Source organism: Macrotis lagotis, chromosome 3, assembly GCF_037893015.1.
Source record: "Macrotis lagotis isolate mMagLag1 chromosome 3, bilby.v1.9.chrom.fasta, whole genome shotgun sequence".
Lineage (NCBI taxonomy): Eukaryota > Metazoa > Chordata > Mammalia > Peramelemorphia > Peramelidae > Macrotis > Macrotis lagotis.
This window is the reverse complement of record NC_133660.1, coordinates 42,834,397-42,859,189: the sequence shown is the minus strand read 5'-3', so window position 1 is coordinate 42,859,189 and position 24,793 is coordinate 42,834,397. Positions and strand designations below refer to the sequence as shown.

The 24,793-nt window shown below is 35.4% G+C and overlaps 1 protein-coding gene across 1 annotated transcript in view; it reads left to right on the top strand.

Annotated features, from left to right (window-relative positions):
- Positions 1–24,793, top strand: part of ANTXR2 (ANTXR cell adhesion molecule 2) — a 209,561-nt gene that overhangs the window by 119,946 nt on the left and 64,822 nt on the right. Inside the window, exons 15-16 of the mRNA XM_074228566.1 lie at positions 14,096–14,263; positions 18,145–18,225. Of these exons, the coding sequence (XP_074084667.1) occupies positions 14,096–14,263; positions 18,145–18,225 (249 nt within the window). The remainder of the gene's footprint in view (positions 1–14,095; positions 14,264–18,144; positions 18,226–24,793) is intronic.

The window sequence follows — 24,793 nt, the reverse complement described above, 5'->3', positions numbered from 1 at the left end:
GCACATAAAGTTTGGAATTTTCTACAAAAAGTTCAGAAGCTATTACAAAATGTTCACAAGTTAGATTCTTTGGAGAGGCAACAAGACAGTGATTGCTAAAGGGAAAAAAGACTAAAGGGATAGCTGTATTTAGCAGAAGCTGAGGGAAAGAAATGCTAAAGTGAAGAAGAGAAGGCAGGAAACCACTGAGAGAGAGAGAGAGAGAGACAGAGACAGAGACAGAGAGAATCTAAAGGGGTTTAGGGTGAAAGACATAAAGATACCTAAATGGGGTTTACCAAAATTGATACAGAATCAAAAACAATTAGGAAAAAAAACAAGATTTGTTTCCAATAGAGAAGGATTACAACATTTTTCTGTTCTCAGAGTTCTCCTGCTTCAGTAGCAGTAGTAGTAGTAGTAATAGTAGTAGTAGTAGTAGTAGTAGTAGTAGTAGTAGTAGTAGTAGTAGTAGTAGTAGTAGTAGTAGTAATAGAAGATGGCAAGTTTGGTTTGGGGAGCACCTGTGGGGCATTAGAAAAATTCCTAGCGCAGTGCTTTGTACATCTTAGAAAATACATGTGGGTTGTTACTAATGACTCATAATTATAAAAACTTAGTCTGAAGTGATTAACATAACTTCTTATTGATTACAATTACAATCAAATCAATATGCCCACCCCGTACCACCCTCTGATATGTTTTTCCCACCCTGGTCTTTATACTTATGAGCACAGGGGAATGTATAGTAATAATTATGGACTTCATTAAGCATGTGTACTTGCAGAGGACAGTGACCCCAGGTCAACTCTAGTCAGTTGTAGTCAGATTCATTATAATGTTGGGTCTGGCATCTAAATAACCTCCATTTCTCACATGTGTGAATGATTTAATGAACATCTATATATCTTAAGAGACCAAATAGTCTCCAAGACTTATTCCTCACTATGGCTAATTTAGAATGTTGTTGTTATTTGTTCTTCCTTCTCAAAGAGGACCATGACTTCAGGAAGGTGATGTCATGATTTACAAGAAAATTGGTTTTAAGTGAAGATGGGCTGTGCAAAGTCATCAGCCTCATTTTCTCCTCTAGAGCCATCTGGGTCCAATAACAAGATAGAGATCAATACAATTGGAGATGGGCCCCCATGAAATGGGAGACCTTAGCCTTTTTAAATTAAGATCTTTCTCAGGTCTCAATTTGATTGAGGCAACACAAATTTCGGTGCTTAAGGCAGGTAAGAAAGAAATGAAGCAAAGAATGCCCATTTTACATAGTTTAAAAAATAAAGAATCAATGAGGGGGAAGACTCTCAAGGGCTTTTGGCCAAAATTGAAACAATTCTTTACACTCACTTTGAGCTATTAGAACCCAATCAATGACCAAATAGGGCTTTGACTGGACCCTTTGTTGGCTAAGCTATGAAATCCAGAGTCATTTTAGGTCTAAGTCATGGTCCTTAAGAAAGAAATCTAGCTAGTAACCCATAAACCCAAAGATATCCTGCAGGATTTCAGGCATCAAAATTTACATTCTTTTGGGCAGAGCACCTGAAGCTAAGGGTATGATATCCTATGTGGACAGAGCCAATAAGAGGGATGGAGGGGAGGAATGAAGGAAGACTTAGGATACAGAAAGTAGCACAAGGTGCTAAACTTGCTTCACTGAATACTTTCTGTTCATCTAGTGATATTGAAGATGAGGAAAATAGGCTGGGGAAAGGAGACTAGGATCTCTGTGGGTTCATTTTGGGTGAAGAGATCACCAACTCTTAAGACTCAGAAGGCAGAAAAGGACAAATTTTAATTCACAGGTTATTACAAATAAGTTATAAAGTTCACAAGTTTATCACAGGTTAAATTCTTTGGAGAAGCAGCAAGATAATCAGTTTCAGTAGAGGTAATGGAGTTCAATAAAGAATCAGCCACAAGCTGTGTTTTGGGGGATCATGCTCCCCCAGAGCAGGCTGCCTTCCTGGAAGACAAGTAAGTAGGGGATAATAGTAGAGAATAGCAAAGGGCCAGGGTATGCATCACACTCCCTAGAGTGATCTAGCTTTTCACAAGAAGTCCAGTAATAGAGTAGTAGTAAGTCAAGTAATAGAGAAGAGCCAAAGGGTAAGGGATCAAACTTCTTCAGAGTAGGCTGCCCTCCAAAGGTAGAGGAGCAGCAGGGTAAAAGCAGTAAGGAAGGTCATAGGGGCAGGAGAATTTGGGGGATCACTTTCTCTATGGACTAGCTTCCCACAGGAAGACAAGCAAGCAGGGGATAAGTAGTAGAGAAGAGCAAATGGGGGAGATCATACTCGCCAAGAGAGAGCTACCCTCCAAAGGCAGAGAAGCAGCTCAAATGGGGAGTGAGATGAGCTATTAAGGAGGATATAGAGAGATGTAGAATGGTAGGTCAGAGAGAAGAGATGGTATAATGATATGTAGATGAAGGATCTTAGGTCTAAGACTTAATCCTTTCAGGTTTAGGCAGGGAACCTGGATTTAGTTGATGGAGGCCTGGGGTTGGGATTTACTGAGTCCTTATGGGGGGTTGGGGTGGGGTGAGTTACTTTACTAAAAGTTCAATGACCTCACCTCATAGCTTGGACAATGAGATGGGGGAGAGGGGTCAGTGTTATGAATTATAGAACGTATCTCGCTTAACATTTCCCCAACTTCAAAATGACTATAGTTATACCAGAATAAGGACAGTAATAGAACTTTCAGGACTATTTGAGGTTGTATGTTACCTCTTAACTAATCCTTTTATCATTGTATGCCATAACAATTTACTGGATGACAAAAATGTTTATTTTCATAGATTTAGAGCTGAAAGGGATCTCAGAGCTTATTTAGTTCCACCCCTTTATGGCCAGAGATTAAAGGTCTTCCCTAAGGTTATACAGATGATTAGGGGCAACCTGAGTGCCCTTGCTTTGAACCAAGGTCTTTGCCATTGTACTACACTACTTTTCTAAAATGTGGTGGAAAGACTAGATGGGAAATGATGAGATTTAGGTTCTAGAATCAAATCTACACAGCCTCCTGATCTTTGGCAAATCACTTAACCATTTGGATTTGTAACACAGTCATATAGGGATGGGTTTCAATCTCCTTTATAGGAGGGAATACCCTCCTTGATATCACGAAGAGATGAAAGTTTCACAATATATGTATAGTGGTAAGACTAGTTTTAATCTCAAAAAGTCCTTAAAGTTATTAAATTCTGTGGCTTTGATAGGAGGGAGCTTTCTTTTATAGTTCTTTGAGTGGCCAAAAACTCATATAAATCTATGGCAGCAGGCTTTTGAAAGTTTGATAGAACTCTTGGGAAAATGAAACTCCCCTCTTTGAAAATAGAGTAATTGTCACATAATTTGGTGTTCCTGAGAAAGCAGTTCATTGATCCCTAATTTGTCATTTCTTGCTATATGTAATCAAGAGAAATTGTACAGAAAAGTCCCAACATTTCCATATCAGGAGCTTGAACTCTGTGAGGAATATTTCAAGGCTATTTAAAAATAATCAAACTTTCTACATTGTATCTTTTCCACAAATCATCATATAATATAGTGGTGCTGCTTGATGTTCCATTTGTGAAGAATCACTAATTTGACCCAGGGAATGCAGGTGTAAAAGAAAATAGAGATTTATTAAAAGAAGTTACAACACAAAAGAAAATAATAGAAAAGTTAAGAAGAAATTAAAGAAAAGCCACGTGGCCACGTGGATTGCTAATTAATCTAGGCAGGCCAGCTGCCAGGGTGAGTAGGGATTCAGGAAAGAGAGAGCCTGAGCCCCTCTGGAAATCTCCTTAAATCCCCCCCCCCTCAGATTTCATGGGAAGAGGTAGTGATTTAGGAGTTACCCAAAACCCGAATTGGAGAGTTTGCCTTTTGGGGAGGGGTCAAAGGATCTTGAATTCTGGTATCGGTGGTCTCAGATGTTGTTTCAGTGCCTGTTTAATCTAGCTGCCCCTTACCAAAAGAGAATGTGGCCAAGGTTAGACCAAGGTCAAGATGGAGTATTTTAACAGTGGGATAAAGGAAATATGAAGTTTTTTTTTACAGTGCAAACAAAAGATTTACAAAATTTATTTCCAAGTGATTTCAATATTTCCCATGCCCATGCTTCTCTGCATTAGTAGTATATGAGATAACAAGTCCTAAGTTAATGAGAATCCTTATCACTCTTCTCTGGAGGCATGAACATGCGCTTTTCAAATTATGGCTCCAGTTTTGTATTGGGTCAAAAGGAAGCAAAGGAGTATCTTTTACCTTCTGATGTTTCAGTAGTGAACAGATCTCTCTAAAGTTCAGAAAGCCACAAAATGGAAGCTTGAGCACCTACTGGTAGGTTGAATGGGCTTCTCTATTGCACCTATGTTTTAGAGAAGACTAGGGAAAAAAGATGAAAGATATTCCTTTTCTTCTCAAAAATGTACTTTTCAGTTTTTGTAAGCGAGAATAAAAATAATTGTTAATGTGTTAGAAATGGTAATCCAACAATTTTGGAAATAGGTATTCTACAAATGATGGCCCACAAAAATATATGTTGTATATAAGCAGGTAGGAGGCAGGCAAATAACATTAGAATTATAGAGTGTTACATTACTTCCTTATAGAGAAAAACATTAGTCTGAGAGGATCAGTATATATTTACTGAAGAATGAAAGCGTTAAATTTGAAGACATAACATTCATAAAAATTCCAGAAATTGAATTAAATATCTCTGGGGAACCATAACCATTACATTTATATGTGGAAGCAGGGACTTTCATTTTAGAACAAAACTAACATTAATCATGAAATTCTCTTGGAAAACAATAATCCAATATGGGTTAAAGAAATAGGAGGATATTTAGGTTGAATATCTAAATGGAGTTAAAAATGAAGTGTCCTGGCTCAGTTCTCTTGAGAAACAGAAGTATTAAAAGCCATCCCCTTATGAAGCAGCCTCTAAGCCTCCTTGTCTGTAACAAACTTCCCTTTCAAACTTTATATATTTTTTAGTTTTTCCAAATGTTTGTATTAATTAATACAAACTATGAAACCACAAGATTAGAGATTTTTAGAGCCAGAAGAGACCTTAGAGGTCATTAAATCCAATCTCCTCTTAACAAAATTGATGCTCAGAGTTGACAAATGACTTGTCCAGGGTCATATAGAATTTAAATTCAGGTCTTTTAGGTGGCACAGTAGAAAGAACACTGGACTTAGAAACAGGAAGACTCATCTCTATGAATTCAAATCCAACCTCAGACATTTACTGTCTATGTCATTGTGGAAAAGTAACTTGTTTGCCTCAATTTCCTCATCTGTTGAGCTGGAGAAAGAAATGGCAAACTATACCAGTATCCAAGAAAACCCCAAATTTGCCAAGAAAACCTCAAATTTAGACATAGAAACAACTCAACAATAATAAACAACTTCCTTCAAGTCCCAAAGAATTTTTCACTTTGCCAAACTGCCTTATTCTCTTTCTAGAAGCTCTTATGTAAATTTTGTATCTCATCACCAGACTGGTACAGAGTTCTCTATAAACAATATGTGGTCAATAAATACATGTTGAATGACGTCTGAAAAAAATTAATTGTCCTAAAACACTGGAAATAAATTACTGGACACCACTGCTGTCCCAACATTGTAGTGTTTCTGATGTTTATTTGAAAGGGACCTCTGGACACAGATAAAGAAGGAAGGAAATACACATTTATTGATATTGTGCCAAATGGTTTACAAATATTTCTATCAAAGTATCTCTTCTTGATTCCCTCAATACTAGTTTGCATGGTGATCTCACCAGCTCCCATCAATTCCCTTTTCATTCTTATGCTGATGATTCTGTTAGATCTGCATTTTTCTGTTGAGATCCAGTCTCACATCTCCATTTGTCTATTGAAATCCTCAAACTGAATAGCCTAGAGACTTCTTAACTTCATCTTGTTCAAAACAGAATTCATCTTTCCCTCTAAGAACTCCTCTCTAACGTGTCTATTAAAGTCAAAGGTCATACCATCTTCCTAGACTCACAGGTTAGGTTTACATCATTCTCAACAACTCAGTTCACACTCCCATTTCTTTTTTCTTCTTTTTTTTTGGAGTCAGGTTAAATGACTTGCCCAGGGTTACAGAACTAGTAATTGTCAAGTGTCTGAGGTTAGATTTGAACTCATGTCCTTCTGATTCCACAGCCAGTGCTCTATGCTCTGTGTCACCTAAATGTTGATCCTACCTTTATAACCTCTCTGATGTATGCTATCTTCTTTCTTCTGACACTGTTATGCTTGTGGTCCCAGCCCTTGTAGCTCTTCATAATCTGTCCCCATCTTAGATGTCCAGTATTATTACATTTTATACTACTCCACTCCTAAGTATAGTGTCTGGCATTGAATAGACATTTAAGTAATGGCTTGCTGATGACTAGCCCCAATCATAGGAATGGAAAAAAGGCAATGGCCAGTACTATTCAATGATCCATCTCATTGAAGAGATGGTGAGATGAGGAACATATGTAGGATTGAGAATGATAAGTTTTTTCTACCCATCTCCCTCATTAGCCATGTAAGATTGTTGTTGGGAAAGTTAGTTTAGCAAAACCTCCCTTCCTAGGAGAGAACTATCTTTGTTTCCCTTTATTTAGTATTCTCTGCAGAGATTCCTCAAGAAACTCCAATAATTTCCCTTTGTTCTTACTCTTCATGATTATATGGAGGCGGCTGAAAGGACTTCAACAGGTAAGGACACTTAAGCAGTTATAATGAACTTTCCCTTTATAGTTTGCTCCTCAGCCTCCCTCCCTCTTTCCAAAGAAATTGGGGATCCTCTATTATGATAATATCCTTGCTATTAGTGTCCATTCATTGAAGATCTCCAAGTAGGACAAGGGGCTTAGATCTTGGGGTTTTAGGCTGAGATGGAACTGAAGTTGAAATTGTTTTGCTTTTACAAGCATCCCTAAAGCATGTCTATCAATATTCTCTTATCAGCCCCTTATTTTAGAAACCAAAACATTGTAGGTTCATCTACTCATGCCTGTATGGTTGTGGTACCAGTAGACCCATAACAAAAATTCTTTCCAGAAGACAGAATTCAGTTACTCCCATGCTAGCTTGTCACAGGGTCCAGCAGGGGAGGGATTATGAAGGAATCCAGCCAGTATACCAAATCCAGGTTTGTTTTTTTTTTTAGCAATTTAATGCTCTCTTTTGCAAAACCCCATTAAGGAACTTATCATTATAGGACCCAGTATACAATATACAGTTCTTCCCATCTTAGCTACTCATAAAAGATGGCTCTCATGCTAGTTCTTTAATTGATTTAATTAGATTTGCAAAAGCAAATCTTTAATCTCTTGAAGTTGATGTTACTCTTCTGCAAGAAAAAATTCTAGCTTTTGATTTGTATATGTCCTTACTAAGCACTGTTACATGGTTTGTTCTGATAGGGAACCATTTAAACTTCTTCTGATACCTTCCAAACTTTTTGGTGATGAAATTCCACACATCTTTCATCCATTCCTGTAGAGTGAGAATGAGTGAAAATTGAGGCTGTCATAACTGGGTCAGATTGCCTATTGTCATCTTCATTTACTTTTCATTATCTTCTCTTAAAATCCTTATGTCAGCAGGATATAACATGTTTGTAGTAAAAGTTCTGGATTAGAGGCTATATACTTCATGCTCAAGTTTTCTTGGTCCTCACTGCCCATTTTCATTATTTCTTTCATCTTCTCCTCTACCTCTATTATAATGTAAATTGTACATTATAAGTTCCATTAGAATAAGATTCTAAACTTATGAGGGCAGCCTCTAAATGGATTTAACATCTTTCCCACATTGTTTTTTTGCTTGTAGTGGAAATAAAAGTGGAAGTAGAAAAAATAAAAAAAGCAAAATTCTCCTTTTTATCTGTTAGTTAAAACTTGGAAAATACATCACTTGGAAAAAAACATTTTTAATCTAAAGCAAATCAATAAAAACAATATCAGAACATAGGGATTATAGATCCATATGAATTGAAGAAGAAAACATAATGAGTTCTTCAAACTGAGGTTGTGAACTGAACTAATGCTGGCTTCTTTCCAGTAATTCCTCCATATCCCTGCTTGCTGGCAAGCATCTTGCCACTATTATAATGGCAATTTGCAGAAAAGCAGGATATGAGTACTATGATATTATTCACAGCTGCTAAAATAACTCATCAGCAATAGATAATGACTTTATGTTTTTCTCCCAACAAATCTCGGGGGAAAATGTTTGTTTCTTCCTTTCTAACTTTGAAATTACTTAATTTTCAATTATTTCTTTTACCTCTAAATTCTTTACAAATTGTAAAGAAAATCAAGTAAAAGTAATAGACGTCAAATTTCAAATTTCTTGTTTTTCTCTTTAATCTAAGAAACAAATCTACTGTTTCCCTCCTTTATAGAACTCTTTTTCATCTGTTACTCATTTTTGAAAACTATCATCTCATTCTTTCTTCCAAGTTCTCACTAGGAGGTTTTGAATGCAACAGCAAACACTAAACTAAAAAAAGTGTGAGGGTGTGTGTATACACACATATGTAGAGACCTGTGGGGTGTGAATGATTCTAGTCTATGAACTGTGTAATCAGGGACAAGCACACCAACTCCCATCCTTCAATCTGCTACTAGTGAATGTCTTTATATACTTTATCTCAACAGGTTCTTCAGAACCAGTTTACTGGGGATGATCTGGAATATTATCAAAATATACAAAAATTGCAAATGCTCTCTTTTTAATTGGCTCAGTCCCTAATTTGGAATAAATCAGGGAACTCTATTCTTCCATGGATTGTTTCCTTTTTTCCCAATCTCTTACCATAAAGCTACTGGCTTAGAGAGAAAATATGATTAATCACTATGTATTTTATTAAGTCTCAAATATTAAATGGATATAAGCACACAATTAAACAAAACATGGAAGTTGTAATACAACTCTCAGTCAGAGTTACATCTGTGTCTTGAAAAAATAGGGAAAATAAAAGTCATGAACTGAACTTGAATATTTGCAGTTGTCATAACTTCTGTTAAACCTATTCTCAGCTCCCATCCTCCCTTCTACCACATGTCCATTTTCTCATCTTTTATTCACATGCTTTTCTGCTTCTCCCATTCTCTCTCTCTCTCTCTCTCTCTCTCTCTCTCTCTCTCTCTCTCTCTCTCTCTCTCTCTCTCTCTCTCTCCCCTCTCCCCTCTCCCCTCTCCCCTCTCCCCTCTCCCCTCTCCCCTCTCCCCTCTCCCCTCTCCCCTCTCCCCCTCCATCCTTATCTCACCTTTCTGTCTCCTATAATTAATGAACTTTCCTCAGAACCACTGTTAACCCTAAGGAAATACCACTTTCATTCTTGACTCTCTTTAGAATCTTAGTCTAACTCCAAATTCTCTTTCCTAGCTAAGTTGATCATATTAAAAGTATAGCATCAGTATCCATAGTCACTGTGATTATATATGTATATTTATATTAAATATAGCTATATATACATATTATATCTATATAGCTAGACAAAGATTTAGAGATCTATCAAAATAATTATATATCTCAATCACTATCTATCCCTCCATCTATATAAAATGAACAGTTATTTGCTTGTTTCCTCCATTAGAACAAGAACTCTTTGGAGACAGGAATAATTTATTTGTCTTTCACTGAATGTCTAGCATTTCTTTAGCATAGTGTTTGACTCTTAGTAACATTGAATAAAAGCTCATTGACTGATTCTAGTCAACTCTCTAAGACTCGAAGTTACAAGGCTCCATTGCTGAATTGAGTTTAAAAAAATACTCCCTTTGAGTTCCAAAACACCAATGAAATCACCAGAACAACCTGTGTATGTACATATGAATAAGTGTGTGTGTATATGTATATATGTATATATATATATGAATATAGAAGCATACTTTTAAATATGCATATGTATCTTTGGGTTTACAAAATGTAAGATCATACTGACTATGAATACTGATAATATACCTTTGATGGGATTATGAAGTCTTTAGACATATTACATTTGAGATGTCTCTGTCCGTCTAGTTTGGGATGTCTAAAAAGCAATGTGTGATGCAAAACTAAAGTTCAGGAGAGAGGTTGGGACTGGATACATAGACGTGGGAATCTTTTCCATTGAGATGATCATTGAACTTGTGGTTGCTGATAGGGTCACCAAATATGAGATAGTATGGTAATATGGAGAAAGAATAAAAGAGGGTCAAGACCAGACTCTTGGGGAATACCCATAGTTAGTGGTTGTGATTTATTGAGGAGCAGTCAAATAAGTGGGAGAATGAGGAGGGATGGAAACAAGAAGAAAATGTCAAGGAGAAGAGGGTGGTCCACATTGTGAAAGACCGCAGAGGCAAGAGTTTGGTGAAGATTAGTGATCTCTCAATTGCTATTGCTTATGGTCAATTCTCAATCCTCATCTTTTTTGATCCCCTATCCTTCTCATCAACTGGGGAGACCTCCAAGACTCAGTCCTGAGCCCTCTTCTTTTCTCCCTTTTCCCAATATTCCTTAAGCTCTTATAAGCTTCCATTGACTAAATTGTCATCTCTGTGCTGAAGTTTTCAGATCTATTTGTCCAGCCTTAAACTTTCTGTTGGATCTAGACTCATATCTCCAACTGCCTTTTGGATATCTTGAACTAGATTATCCTTTAGACATTGTAAACTCAACATCTCCCATGCTAAAATTTGTGATCTTTCCTCCCAAACCTTCAACTTTTTAAATTTTGACCACCATGCTCGAGGGTACTGTGAACCTCCAGTCATTCAGGTTCCCAACCTAGTTGTCATACTACCACCCTTGATTTCTAAATCTCTCTCTTATTCCCCATCTCTAATATGTTGCCAATTCCTGTCAATTTTACATTTGTAACATCTCTTCTCTATTTCCCCTTCTGTCCTCTGATACTACCACAACTTTGATCTAAATCCCTGTCAGCTCACTACTGAATTATTACAGTAGCTTTCTGATTGAACTTTCTGCCTTGGGGCAGCTAGGTAATACAATGTATAGAACACTGGCCCTGGAGTCAGGAAGACCTGAGTTCAAATCCAGTCTCAGACGCTTAATAATTACCTAGCTGTGTGACTTTGAGCCAATCACTTAACCCCTTAAAATAAATAAATTTTTTTAAAAAAAGAACTTCCAGCCTCAAGAATTGCCCATCTCCAAACTATTCTCCACTCAGCTGTCAAATTTATCTGCTGGATCAAAGGTGTGACTCTGACCCTGTCCCCTTGTACTAAATAAAATGAGTATTCCTAACACAGGCCCAATACTCTTATCTATTACGCTACTTAGTTGTCCTAGGTTCCCATTATCTTTTTCTCTATGGATCTTTTTTTGCTTTGAAGGTTTTAGAAATTTATGAATTTTAGAAATTGTATGATGAAAGAGAAGAATAGTACTTTGAGCTGAGCATCTTCCTCTGAATATGATGAAAGTAAAATTTTATATTAGTATGTAGTTGCCCTATGTGATATATACTGGCTTTCTTAAAACATTATTATCTTTCATCCATGGATGGCTCTAACACCTTCTTTAGTCAGTTTATATTTTTGTTATTTGTCATCTCCCTGTTGGAGATAATGAATTTCTTAAGTTTACTTCCTCTTTAAATATACCACTTCTTTCCAAGGACTACTTTAAAATCACCCCTTTCATAAGGAGATATGGTTCACAGCCCTTGACTCCCATTTTGTTATGCAATTTAACCTTCACATTAGACTTTACCTGTATTTGTTTCATCTACATAAAAGTACTGTAACTTGAAGAAAAATCTATTTCTTTGGAAAGAAAGAGACTTGCTATCACCTTAGTTTTACAGTACTTAAAACACATTTAATAGCCTCATAAAAACGGGAATAAAGTACAATTGATCATCCTGAAAGATACAGACTCATTTTAATGACTTAATAGGAACCACTTGAAAGTGAAAAGAATAAGAGAAAGATAAAAATACCCAAATAAGACAGGGTAAAGTTATGAAGAGTTGTTTCTGTGAAATGCAATTAGGTACTGATAATGCAACTCATGAATCCCTTTCAAACAACGTTCTTTGAATTTACACTGCATAATTCCATTGATCTATAACCAATTATAATCTTTTACATAATAGCAATTTTAACTAGTACAAATTTAAGTACATGCAACCACTTCAGGACATTGTTTAGTTAAACTAATCAGGACCTTTTGTATTTGTATTATCTCCCACTAACTGTAGTCCTTAAAATAGTTAAATGTATATATGTACATGCATATGAGTATATATTTAAGAATATTTAACATTTTTAAAAATTTTCTTCCCTTCTGTAGAGTTTGACTCATTTCTTTATTTCTCGGAGACCATTCTGATATGTCTTTGTTAATCTATTTATATTTAATATGATAGGTTGCAATTTTATAAAAGACTATAGCAAACAGTTTGGCTCCATAATGTCTTTAACTTCCTCAGTGGTAGGAATTATTTCATTCTCTTTGTGTCCCTGGTGCCTATATTGTAACACTTAACATGTAGTAAGTAGTTGTTTAATAAGTTCTTGTTGACGAATTTACCAAATGATGATCTCTAGATCCTCGGTCTGAACCAGATTCCCCTATGTGAATCTTCAGAGTTGTGTTGTTGGTGTTCAGTTGCTATGTGATCTTCATAGTCAATTCCTACTGAAAGAGGAGTCTTCAGATTTGTCTCTTCTGCTTATAAGCACTCTAGGTATATTGGTGAAAGGCATGGTATCTGCTGCTTTGAAAGATGAACAAAGGGCGATGATATCCTCTTATGGAGAAAGACTGACTGTGGCTCCTGAAACTTCAATTTTAAGGAAAGATTCCATAAATATATGTATCAGTACCAAAGACCATGTGCCATTTAAAACTGAATCAATGAAAAAGGATAATTTAATTGTCTTTCCATTTATACTTAATTTCAAAGAATAGATCTTGAAATTATACTCTATTCCTTGATAGAAGATCATAGAATCCCACTATCCAGTAGTTAAAAGAAATCTCAGAGGTCATCTGGTACAAATTAACTATAAGTATCATGCTTCCCATAAAATTTCCACTTGAAATATTTAGTTGCTCATTATGTCTATTTTCTGTTTGAAAGTGTTGACCAAGTGATTCCTTTGGGTAAAAACACAAAACTTAAATTTAAGTGTGTTGAGTAATGTACTAAATGAAAAAGAACAGAGAAATTACCAGACAATGAGATGGATACACAGTCTCTTAGAAATAATGAACATGAATTTAGACAGGCATCAAGGAGGATAGGCACCAATGGTGGATAGAAGGTCTCGGTTCATGAAGTCATGAAGAGCTGGATATGACTGAGCAACTGAACACCATCAGAGATGGAGATCCAAAGGTAGATGAAAAATAGTACTTTCCCTAGAAGAACTTAGAATTCTTTGAAGGAGATTGAACAAATTTATAAAGAGACATTTAACTACACACAAGATAAATGGAAATGAACCATAGTTAGAAAAATCATCTCGGAGAAAACAGATTCTAGGAGGCAGATTTGAAGAGGCAGAATATTCCAGTCAGAGGAACAGTCAATAAGAGGTGTAGAAGGAAGAAGATAAGGCAAAAAGGAATGAAGAAGGAACATTAAATTCTTTGAGTGAAGGATCTGTTTTTTGTTTTTCTTTGGATCTCTATTACTTAGTGGTATCTGGTACATCCTAAGCACTTAATAAATACTGATTTATTATTGTTTACATGTTTTCAAGCATGTTTCAGTACTTTAGGGAAGGAAGATGCACATGAAGAAAAAAATCATTCATTGAACTCTTACTCTAAACCAAACTGTATTTAACACTTTACTTATTTGATCCTCACAACAATCATGGGAAGTCAGTGTTATTAAGATACCCATTTTCATGAGAAAACTGAGGCAGACAGCAGTTAAGTGTCATACTCAGGGTTAGTAAGTGTCTGAGGCCAAATTTGGACTCAGATATTCATTTCTTCTTTCATTAATGTAATACAAACTCCAGTCAGATTCATGTTTTCACTATGATATAGGTAGGTGATGCAAGAATCTGCATTATGAGGTGATGCTATGCATCTGAAAACTATTCTTTTTTTGTCCTTCAGGTTCGTTGGGGTGATAAAGGATCTACTGAAGAAGGTGCAAGGTTAGAAAAAGCCAAAAATGCCGTGGTGACAATTCCTGAAGAAGCAGAAGAGCCTGTCAGACCTAGACCTCCTCGACCCAAACGTACATACCAGGCCCCTCAGACTAAGTGGTATACTCCAATCAAGGTAACTGTTCAATCTGCCATCCAGCCTCACCTAGGCCTGTGGCATATTTAAGCATTCATTTTCATTTAGTTAGTGTTTTGGGTTGGCTGAAATGTCTTTTAAAAACCTCAACCATATGTAGTCCTTGTGTCAGAGATGCTTATGGTGCAAGGAGCCTAGGAAAATTTTTGGAAGATATTCAGAAAGTTCTGGCTCAGATTCCTACTCAGAAATCCCTGGAAATTGTCCTAATTGGACAGGCCAATATACTGGCTACAATTCTATACTTGCAAGTATGCTGGCCATATTTATAAAAGTTTTATAAGTTTTATTATAAATTATTATGAATATTATAATAAATTATTATTTTATGTGCTATGTTTTTACATCCAAAAGTTTTATTAAAAGAGAAAGAAGAATCAAAAGAATAGTGTTTATTCTATAACAAGTGAATTATGTTGCTCCCAGCTCTCACAAAGTTCCTCATTAAGTATTCCTCAGTTTTACATGTTCTGGTCATTTTTATAACTGATGCCTCTATCCAATTCTCTCAAAGGACCACAGCTGCAGCTGGGGCATTTCCTCATCTGTGTCCTTCCATATCTATTACAACATCCTTTTTTCCAATTTCAATTGGCACTAGCCAAAGAGAGTTTTAGGAGATCCTTTCCTTCTCTGGTTGGGTTTCAACTTTCACCACAGTGTTCATGGCTCTTTATTTGGCATACCTTTCTGTAGCACAATGAGGAAGTATTCCACTCAGAATACTCTCCATCCTTGGAGGAATTGTTTTTCCTAATTGATTTATGTGACAGTTCAGAATATAGGCTCCAGATCCAGGTTACCTAAAATCCTCTCATCCATTCTCCCCTAATACTAAGGATAAGTATCCTATACCCCTGAAATTTTTCCCTTCACCCTTCTTCCTACACTGATCCATCCTATAAAATAGAGAAACAAGGTAAGCAAGACTACCAGATATGGCAGTCTTATAATAGCATTCTGTACCCACAACCCCTCATCACCCAAAGAAAGCAAGGAGGAACATTTCCTTATCAATTATCAGAGCTAGTATGAATCATTGCAATTTCATAATGTTCCATTTTGTTGTGTTGTTCTATACATTCATATCATTAGAATGTTTTCATTATAATGCTTAGTTCCTTCTGCCCTATTTCATAAATTTTCTGATTCTATTGATTGAATGAACAGAAACAATGTAAATATTTATAAAACTCTGACATTTATGTGCAAATTACTTGAATCAAGCAGTAATTTTGACAAGGTTTTACATGTGTACCAGTATAGAGACTAAGATGATATCAAACATCTGGACTGAACTGTTTCCTCATTTTTCATTAGTTCTAGATTGATTGAGGGCTAGATTGTGTTTCTTTGCTCTCATTTGTTGAGTTTTTAATTCTGTGAGTTTTGAGAATGGCTATATTAATTCAGGGTAGTTATGTGTCTGAGTTCAAAATTGTCCTCAATAATTTACTAGCTGTATGAACCTGGACAAGTCATTTAACCCTGTTTGCCTCAATTTCCTCAACTATAAAACAAGTTGCAAAAGGAGAAATGACTAACCATTCCAGTCACTCTGCTAAGAAAACCCTAAAGTGGGGTTATGAAGAGTTAGACAAACTGAAATGATTAAACAACAATGTATTACTTCAAGGAAACAGGAATAAAAGTTCTAGCTCTGAAAGAATATTCCTAAGTGAGACTATAGGACATATTGTAGTGACTGTTGATACAGGGAAATCAAAAATTTCAAGAATCCTTTGTGACCACAAAGATCATATATCACATGATTAGCTGTACAGAAGCATAAAGGAAATTGTGGTCACTACTGAAAAACAATTCAAAGAATTGACTGTTATTGCAAAGAAGTCTCTTAGAAATCTTCAAAGAGACCTGGTAGTTGAAGGAGATGTCTTAGTTCTTCTGCAGGGAGACCTCATCTTCTTCAGGTTTGAACAGAAGTGAGAAGACTAATTTTGATGAAAAAAAATGCTTGTCATGGACAAAACAATTCAAAGATGGAAAGGGTTTAGAAAGAGAGTGGATCTGTGAATGTGGTAAACTAGGAAACTCCTGGGAGGGGAAGCTCCCTCTAACTAAGCATGTCACTATTTTCCCTGCAACATATAGTCTTCGAGTCCAAAATCACATACCATCATTCCCCCATGTATAAAAAGCACTGTCTTTCAAAAAATTTGGTGTCTAAAAACTGGGAGCATCTTGTACAGTGGTGGTAGATTTTTTTACTTGCATGTCCTGCTTTTTTATGCTTATTGTCTTTGTGTTCATTGTTCCCGCATCTGTTACTGGTATGTTAGGTTACATTTTGCCAAGTTCTATCCAGAAATGACTCAGAAAAGATTTTCATCCAGTTCTGAATTCAAGTTCAAAGGGATCCAGTTTGCAAAAGGGAATAGAAATCATGCTGCTGAACGCCACTTTAGTCATCCTCCAACTGAGAAAACAATCTGAGACCCGGCCACTGGAAGAAGAAACCATACTGAAAACACCCTGGCAGAAGAAGGCCATGAGAAGCAAGTCAGCCAAATGGCCTGATTTTGAGAGGGAATTGAAGAGATGAATTGATGAGCAAAGGGCCTTTGGAATTCCTGTGTCCCCTAAGTTGGTTCAGCAGGAGGCCGGAAGAATGGCTGATGAAAAAGAAGTGACTGATTTCCAAGGAGGACCCAATGGGTGCTTCAGGTTCATGAAATGGAATAGACTAAACATTAATCCACACACCAAACTTGCCCAAAAGATGCCTGAAAGCTGTGAGAAGAAGGTCCTTGAATTTCATGATGAATAAAACTGGAGTTCAATAAATTTATGTAATTTTTTTTCTTCAAATTTTGGCCCAAAATTAAAGTACATCTTATGCATTGGGAAATACAGTAACCAACATGCATCAGAAGTGGGACTAGAACTCTCTTCTCGTTGACTCCAAGATCAGTTCTCTATCCACTATATCATAATGTCATTGCCTTGGTAAAAGGTATTTTTTTTTTCTGATGAAACTCACTTTCATTCAGGGCTATACTAAAATTATTAGTGAAGAAGTTCAGAAGATACTATAAGATATTTCTAAAGGATAGAAAAAGTTCCATTTGTTGCTTTGAGTATCCTTGCAAGTTTCCAACATTCAATATGAAAATGATAATGATAATAATAATAATAACAATAATAAATTACTGTCATTTAGTGTAGTAGTTATATAGTGCCTACTATGTACCAGATACCATGCTAAGTACATAATGAATATTATTTCACTTGATCCTCATTATCCTCATTTTACAGTTACAAATAACAGTTATATGACTTACCTAAGGTTATGCAGCTAGTAAGTGTCAGAGCCTATATTTTAATTTAGGATTTATAGATCCCAGACCCAGGGCTTTATCCATTCCTGCATCTAGGTGTTTCTCAATATTGTTTATTATAAGCAGTGACTGAGTGAGATAGATTCTTGCTTCTACTTGTATATGTGGTGAATGTGGAGGTGATAAGAAAATGAATGACAATGAACCAGAGGAGAACAAAAGAAAACAAAAAGGGGAAACGAGTCTTTTAAATGGTTTATTTCTTAATCCAGTTGTTTCCAGATTTGGGCTTCTGGAAGTTTCACAAATAAACAAAAAATGAAGTATAAATAGTAGTAAATGATTGGCATTGGTCAGATTAATGAGCAGGAAGGAGTGCTGACAGGTCCAAATTTTCACATTAACAGGTTGCTTTTTTTTCCCCCCTTCACAAGTCATAGTCAGTAGACTTGAGGATAGTACAATTGATTTTTGTTTAATTTCTTTTTTTTCTTTGAGCCATTCATTCACCATGAATTATTTGTTATATATTAGCTACCTATGATTCTACTGTCATTACAGGGTCGGCTTGATGCACTCTGGGCTTTATTACGACGGCAATATGACAGAGTTTCTTTGATGCGACCTCAGGAAGGAGATGAGGTTTGTATGTGCTGTGGTGATGGTGCAAAGGGAAGGTGAAGTGGGATCATTTTTGTAAATGCAGCAAAATCTTTAGTGAGAAAAAATTCAAATTCTCATTTTATCTATTGAAGATATATCTATCACAAAAAATCTTTAATGAATTATTATGCATGATAATGAGAAATTGAATCACTAAGGCTCTGTCTACTAAAATATACACTTGCCAAAGATTTTTGCTTATTCTAGACACAAAATGTGGTGATGTTCCCAAGAAATGTAAGTATAGTCTTTGAATTCACTCTTTGTCATGGAATGCATTAAGCGATATAAAGATTTGACCAATATAAGTCTCTATGCTTTCTCTTAATCTATTTTAGACTAGAAACATCTTAATGAAATATGGAAATATGACCAGAAATAGAATGTTAATTATATTATAGAGTATAATGGATGTCATTTTAATCATGAAATGTTAGTAGAGGTTTGTGATATTGAGGTTAATTCATTTTATATTCATTTATTTTATTTCAGTGGTGTTTTATAAAAACTGAATAAGTTCTCTTTTAAAGATTGCAGAACTGATTAGGTTAATTTAATAAATATAGAAACATTTTTAAAAGTTACATATGTCTTTTTGAGAACATAAAAGATACATTTTTTAAAAATTACATGTCTTTTTGAGAACATAGAATAGTACCTACCTTCAGAAGTCACTTGTTCAGAATCAACAAATATTTTTAAAAATCATATAGTTTAGTAATCCACAGACTGCAACCCTACTAAAACATCCCTGAGAAACAGCAAAATGGCTTCTATTAGAATACAGGTAGGATTTTACTCACTTCCTTATGAAGCTGCTTCTTGCATAATTGTACAAGTCTAATGGGAAAATTCTTTGGACCTTTTCATTGATTTGGTCTCATTCTTTCCTTTTATAGAAATTTAGAATGTATTCAGACATCTAACATCTTCTTAGACTTTATTCTTCAGAAATATAAAGGGCCTAGGTTTCTTCAGTAGTCACTTCTACATGATTCCTAGGTCCCTTCCTTGGGATTCTTTGGACTCACTTTAGTTTGTCCAAAACTTTAATCTGTCTTCCCATGTTGTCTGACAAGTATAGAATACTATAAGACTCTTGTTTCCCACATTTGAGGTGCTTTCTATATTTTACTTACTGTATAATTTCATTTGAATGATTTATAAAAAATGCTCAATAGAATAGGAAAGTATTCATTGTAAAATTCCATTAGTTAACTTCTTTTTAGTTAAGATTAAATGATTAATAAAAAAAAGATTGAATGATTAAATACTCATTGGGTTCACCCAACATTGTTGCTATTCACCATCTTAACCAGAAGTCTTTTTCATTAAGTCCAGATCTTTATATATACACATACATACATACATACACACACATACATATGGATAAACATATACATATATATTATGTTATTCTGATGCGTCAACATTTTCAACATTAAATGTTAACATTTAAATGTTACATCAATATAACATATTTTAATATTTTCAATGTGTAATTCCCAATACTCACCTTATTCATTTCTATGTACTCATAATCCATGCATTCACTAATCCCTCTAGAATTTTGCAGAGTGAATCTTAACTGTTTTTTTGGTTTTGGTTTTTGTTTTTTACAAATCAATGGGGTTAAGTAGTGACTTGCCCAAGGTCACACAGCTAGGTTATTATTACATGTCTGAACAGGATTTGAACTCAGGTCCTCCTGACTGCAGGACTGGGTGCTCTATCCACTGTATCACTTAGCCACCCCAGTGAATCTTAACTTATTTTTTTGACCTATTATTTCCAAAATAGATACTTTTTTGGAAATTAATTTAACACTTTAGCCTTTTTTTTTTTTTGGCATTTACCTTCATTTCTCAAAGATTGCTGACAGTGGTTATACGAGTGTATTTACATATTCTCTAAGCAGCCCAGGATGCCTTTTTCTGAAGAATTGGATTCATTCAAATAAATTGATGTTCTTTCACTGATTCTCTATCATTTTAGCATCATAGGATCAAAGATTTAGAACTGGAAGGAATCTTAGATATGTTCTAGTTAAAGCCCACTCATGGAAAATGAGTAGTTCAGATTTGAATTTAGATGATTTGGTGTCATATCCAGTAAAACTTCTACTCAGCCAAGATACATTGAACCACAATGTCTATTTTTTAAGGAATAGGGGCATTATTCTCTCTTGTTGAAGATCATTTTCTTTAGAGGAAAAAACAGAAACAAAGTAGGAGTTAAATAGTTTTGCTCTCACTTAGCAATTACAGTGTTACAGCTCTAAGTGTTCCACAATTTTTCTTGAATAATCCCTTGCTTGTCCTCTTTTTACACTCTGAAAAAAGGTAATAGAAGAGTATTTTTATAGATCATCTTGCATATCATTCTTTTAGGCTTGGTTTATAATATTCAATTTATTAATCCAGCAAAATTATTTCATAAAAACATATGATCAAAATACATATGATCAAAAGTGAAAGTAAGACTTGAAAGAGGACAGATAAGAAATCACTCAGAACTGGGAGGTCTGTAGGTATTGCACATAACACATGAAGTTTTTAGACCTTTTCACTATAATGATTGGTGGTGCTGATTTTTTCCCTCTTTTTTCTTTTGTCTTTAAAAAATGCAATTTGTTATATGGGATGTCTCTAGGTAGGGGAAGAGAAAGGATATTAGGGAAACTATACTGTAAAAAGCAATGACATCAACAACAGCTTACTTTAAAAAAGAAACTGGATTAATAAAAATTTTAAAATTTTCTGAGGAAATAATGACCTTAAATTTCTATTCAGTTCAATATTTTATAGTAAGACACAACCTGAAACTAACTAATCTGAAGCATGTGGTACAGGATATCTGGTAAAGCCCAGATATTTGCTGGTTGGACTATGACACTCCTTCCCTTTGAGAGAGAACCCAGAGTTTCTGTTCTGGGACAGGAACTACACTGAGAGGCAAAGAAGACTGAATATCCTGTTTTCTAGTAGGCCTGTAGAATCTCCATTTGGGTCCAGTGGGAAGCATGGGATGGAGAGAGGGACAGCATCTCATGCTACTTGCTTGTTTATGGGCTGGGCTGCCAGCTGGTACAATAGACTGCTAGACAGAGAAGATAACACTGAGATATTTAATTCCAGATTTCAATATTATTTTAACTTTAAAAAAGTTGTTTGGAACTCTTGCAAAATAATCCTTAAAGAAAAACAACCCAGCATTGAATCAACTTTTTTTTTAGATATTTTATAAATCATATTGCACAGAGGATCCCAAAAGTCTTACGTGTGTGTGTGTGTGTGTGTGTGTGTGTGTGTGTGTGTGTGTGTTACCAAAAAAGTCCATCTTCTGGAAAACTATAAATCTAATTTAAGCAGTGAGAGAACTGTATCAAGAGAAGTATTTCTTTGTGATACCCTGGCAGCTTTTGCCTTGCTGACAACTTACGGAAAATATTTTTCTACTCTTGAAGTCACAGAAGAAGCAGGTGGATTATCTAGTATTAGCAGTAGGTAAATAAGTATTCTTCCTTCTGTGAATTTCAAAAAACAAGATTAAACAAAAATTTTTTTAAAAATTTAAAATTTTAATTAAAAATTAAATTAAAAATAAAAAAGACTGCTATGCTATTAGCAAAATTGAAAGTATATTTGTCATCTTTAGGGTGTCTGATCCATGGCACTGAAATAACTGCTTGGTTAACAGTATTCCTTCTCTCCTTGTTCCTAAGTTATTCATTACAGATAAATTTCTAGACCCTTGAGAAAGTCTCTCTGTTTCTGCTCTGTCTCTCTCACATCTCTCCCTCTCCCTCTCTCCCTCTCTCCCTCTCTCCCTCTCTCCCTCTCTCCTCCTCCTCACTGACTCTGGTAGTCTTGTTTTGCTGAATTTCAAGCCCCAGCAATGTTTTCCTTCTCCTGCTCAGAGGCTTCACTGTACTCGTTTTCAGAAGAATTCACTGCTGAATTAATGTCCTTGATCAACTAATTGAAGTTTCGGCATCAACTATCAAAGCAGAGAGAGAGCATATCCCTGCCTCCCCCTCTTGGCCATCCCATGCTGCCTGCTCCTACGGAGGGTGGCCTGGTTTGAAGGCTGCACACAGACAAGACAAGCAGCTTTGATTGTGAATGGAAGTCCTCTGAGTCATCCATTTTTCATCTCCCAGTCCACCAGGTTAGGGCAGCTTGTCCAGGTGTGAGCTAGCAGGTTGTCTCTGACATCTGTGGAGCAGAGACCTGGGTCCTCCCCAGCCTGCGGGGAGGCCGCTGGATTGTCAGCGGACCTAGTTGATAGTGGCAGAACAGTTTTGGTCCCACATTGGCTGCCTGGGGGTCCAAAACACCAAAGGTAGAGCCGGGGTGGACACAGCTGTGCTCCTCAACTTGCCTTAGGCACAAATAAAGAGATCTAATATAGTTTGACTCTGTTGTGGTGGGGAGAGGAGGACAGAGAGCCGCTTCAGAGACAACAGAGCCTGGCAACATCTGCCGCCAAGTTTCCAGGGAGTGACAGGGGACAGCAGGTAGAGATCGAAGCCTTCACGCAAACAGCCTCCATTAGGCCATGGATGCTTTTGAAGGGTTCCCATCAAACATGCTGCATCCACAGCAGGAGTTGGTTTGGTTTTCAAAGTAATGTTTGGTTCTGTGCAATTGCAAAGTCATTTATAAATGATGCATCACCAACATTCTCCCTTTTGTTTAAAGAGAGTGAGAGGGAAGGAGAAGAGAAGGCAACAAGGCAGAGGAAAAAATAAAGCAAAGCAATAGTTTTTGGAGTTTTTCCATAAACCAATTAACTCTCTAAAGAGCTGCTTGGCTTTAATTGAGGTTATGTTAACCTTCAAATGGCACCACTCCACATAGGTAAATGTACAGTTTCCAATAGTGGGACCGAAATGCCCAACATCATTTTAATTTATAAATTCACTTTTATGTATTTTTATTATATAAAAAGGAAACTGGATTAAGTTTTATATATTTTAGTACAAATTTAGAAAACATTTTCTTCAAACACATTCTTGTTCCTCTCTAAGAACAAAATTATTAATTTGAATGCTTCTGATTTCTGAAAATTTATTGCAGTTGAAGAATTTTTAAAAATCCATTATTTTCAAAGCCTATAAAAAACCTTATTTTTCCTAATTTATTCAATGAACTTTTAGAATTAAAACACAGTTGCTTTTTAAATTTCAAAGGAACTTTGTATAAATTCATTATTTTGTGACTTGAATTATACTTGAATCTATCCTAGTAGACTTAAATAACAAACTAATAAGGCATAGCTCAATAATAGATACAAAATCACTGTGAAACAGCTCTCTATAAATCTGTCTTGTTGAAAGTTGACACATTGTTCGTCAGTTTATACTGATGGTGTGATCATCTAATGTAAAGAAAAAATTAAATGTTACCTTTTGAATATAGATCATTAGAATTGCATTCCAGAGATGGGACATCATGAAGGTAGATACTACTAAAATCTCTGTGTCTGGTTGTATGGTCAGTCTCTGAATCTATTTCTGTGTTTAGGACTAGAAAGTCAGTAAAATATAAATTTATGTGATAAACAGTGACTTTAATGGTTCCTTCCAATACTCCTTTGCCTCCCTTTGCTTCTGTTTTTTTTTCTTTTTTGTACTTAGAACCTGAATTTTGAGCAACATCCAACGTATATCCATTGTTTCATTGCTATTTTGTGTATTGGTTTTTTTGTCTTAAATTTGATTGTAAGCTCAAAGGTACCAGAAGGCATCATATTTTGCTCACAATGAATGTTCATTCAGTACATTCACATGTTTTCAATGCTTCAGTTTTTGGTATTTGAGAACAGTGTTGTAGGAAGCCTTTTGGATTTTGGAGTCAGTTTGAGTATAATCCTAGAACTAACTGCTTCATTTTTGCCCCTCTTCACCTCAGTTTTCTCTTTTAAATTTGGTGGGACTGTATTAGATGATTGCCACTGCCCCTTCCAAATCTAAATCTGTAATATGATTAATTTAACTTTTGGTTTTGATCCAAAAGTTTCAAATTGCATGTATATAGTTTTTTAAATTTTATAAATTATTAGAATACCCCTTTGCATGTCAACTCAGTTGAATGGATGTGTATCTTCTGCCATATCCACATTGCAGTATCACTGATCTAAGATCAGTGACAATCTGCTTACATTTTTTCATTTTACAGATGTGGAAACTGAATGTCTAGTGAGATTGTGAATTGTTCAAGATGGCTTTACTATTTTTTAATTCCATTTTTTAAAATTAAAAAAATTTGAAAATATTAGCATTTTAAAATTATATTGATGAAATGAATTTCAATATAGTTTCCTTTATATTTTTATGTACCTTATATCATGAATTTCAGAATATTATTCTGAGAATGGTCCATCGGTACCCTATGATCTATAATAAAACACTCACAGACACAAAATCTTTTCACCAATCAGATTATTTGCTATCTCTCTTTGTAGCATAGATGGATCCTTTGGGCTTACTATGATATGAAATCATTGGAAAATGTATTAGCTAAATATTTCTATCTTTTATGTT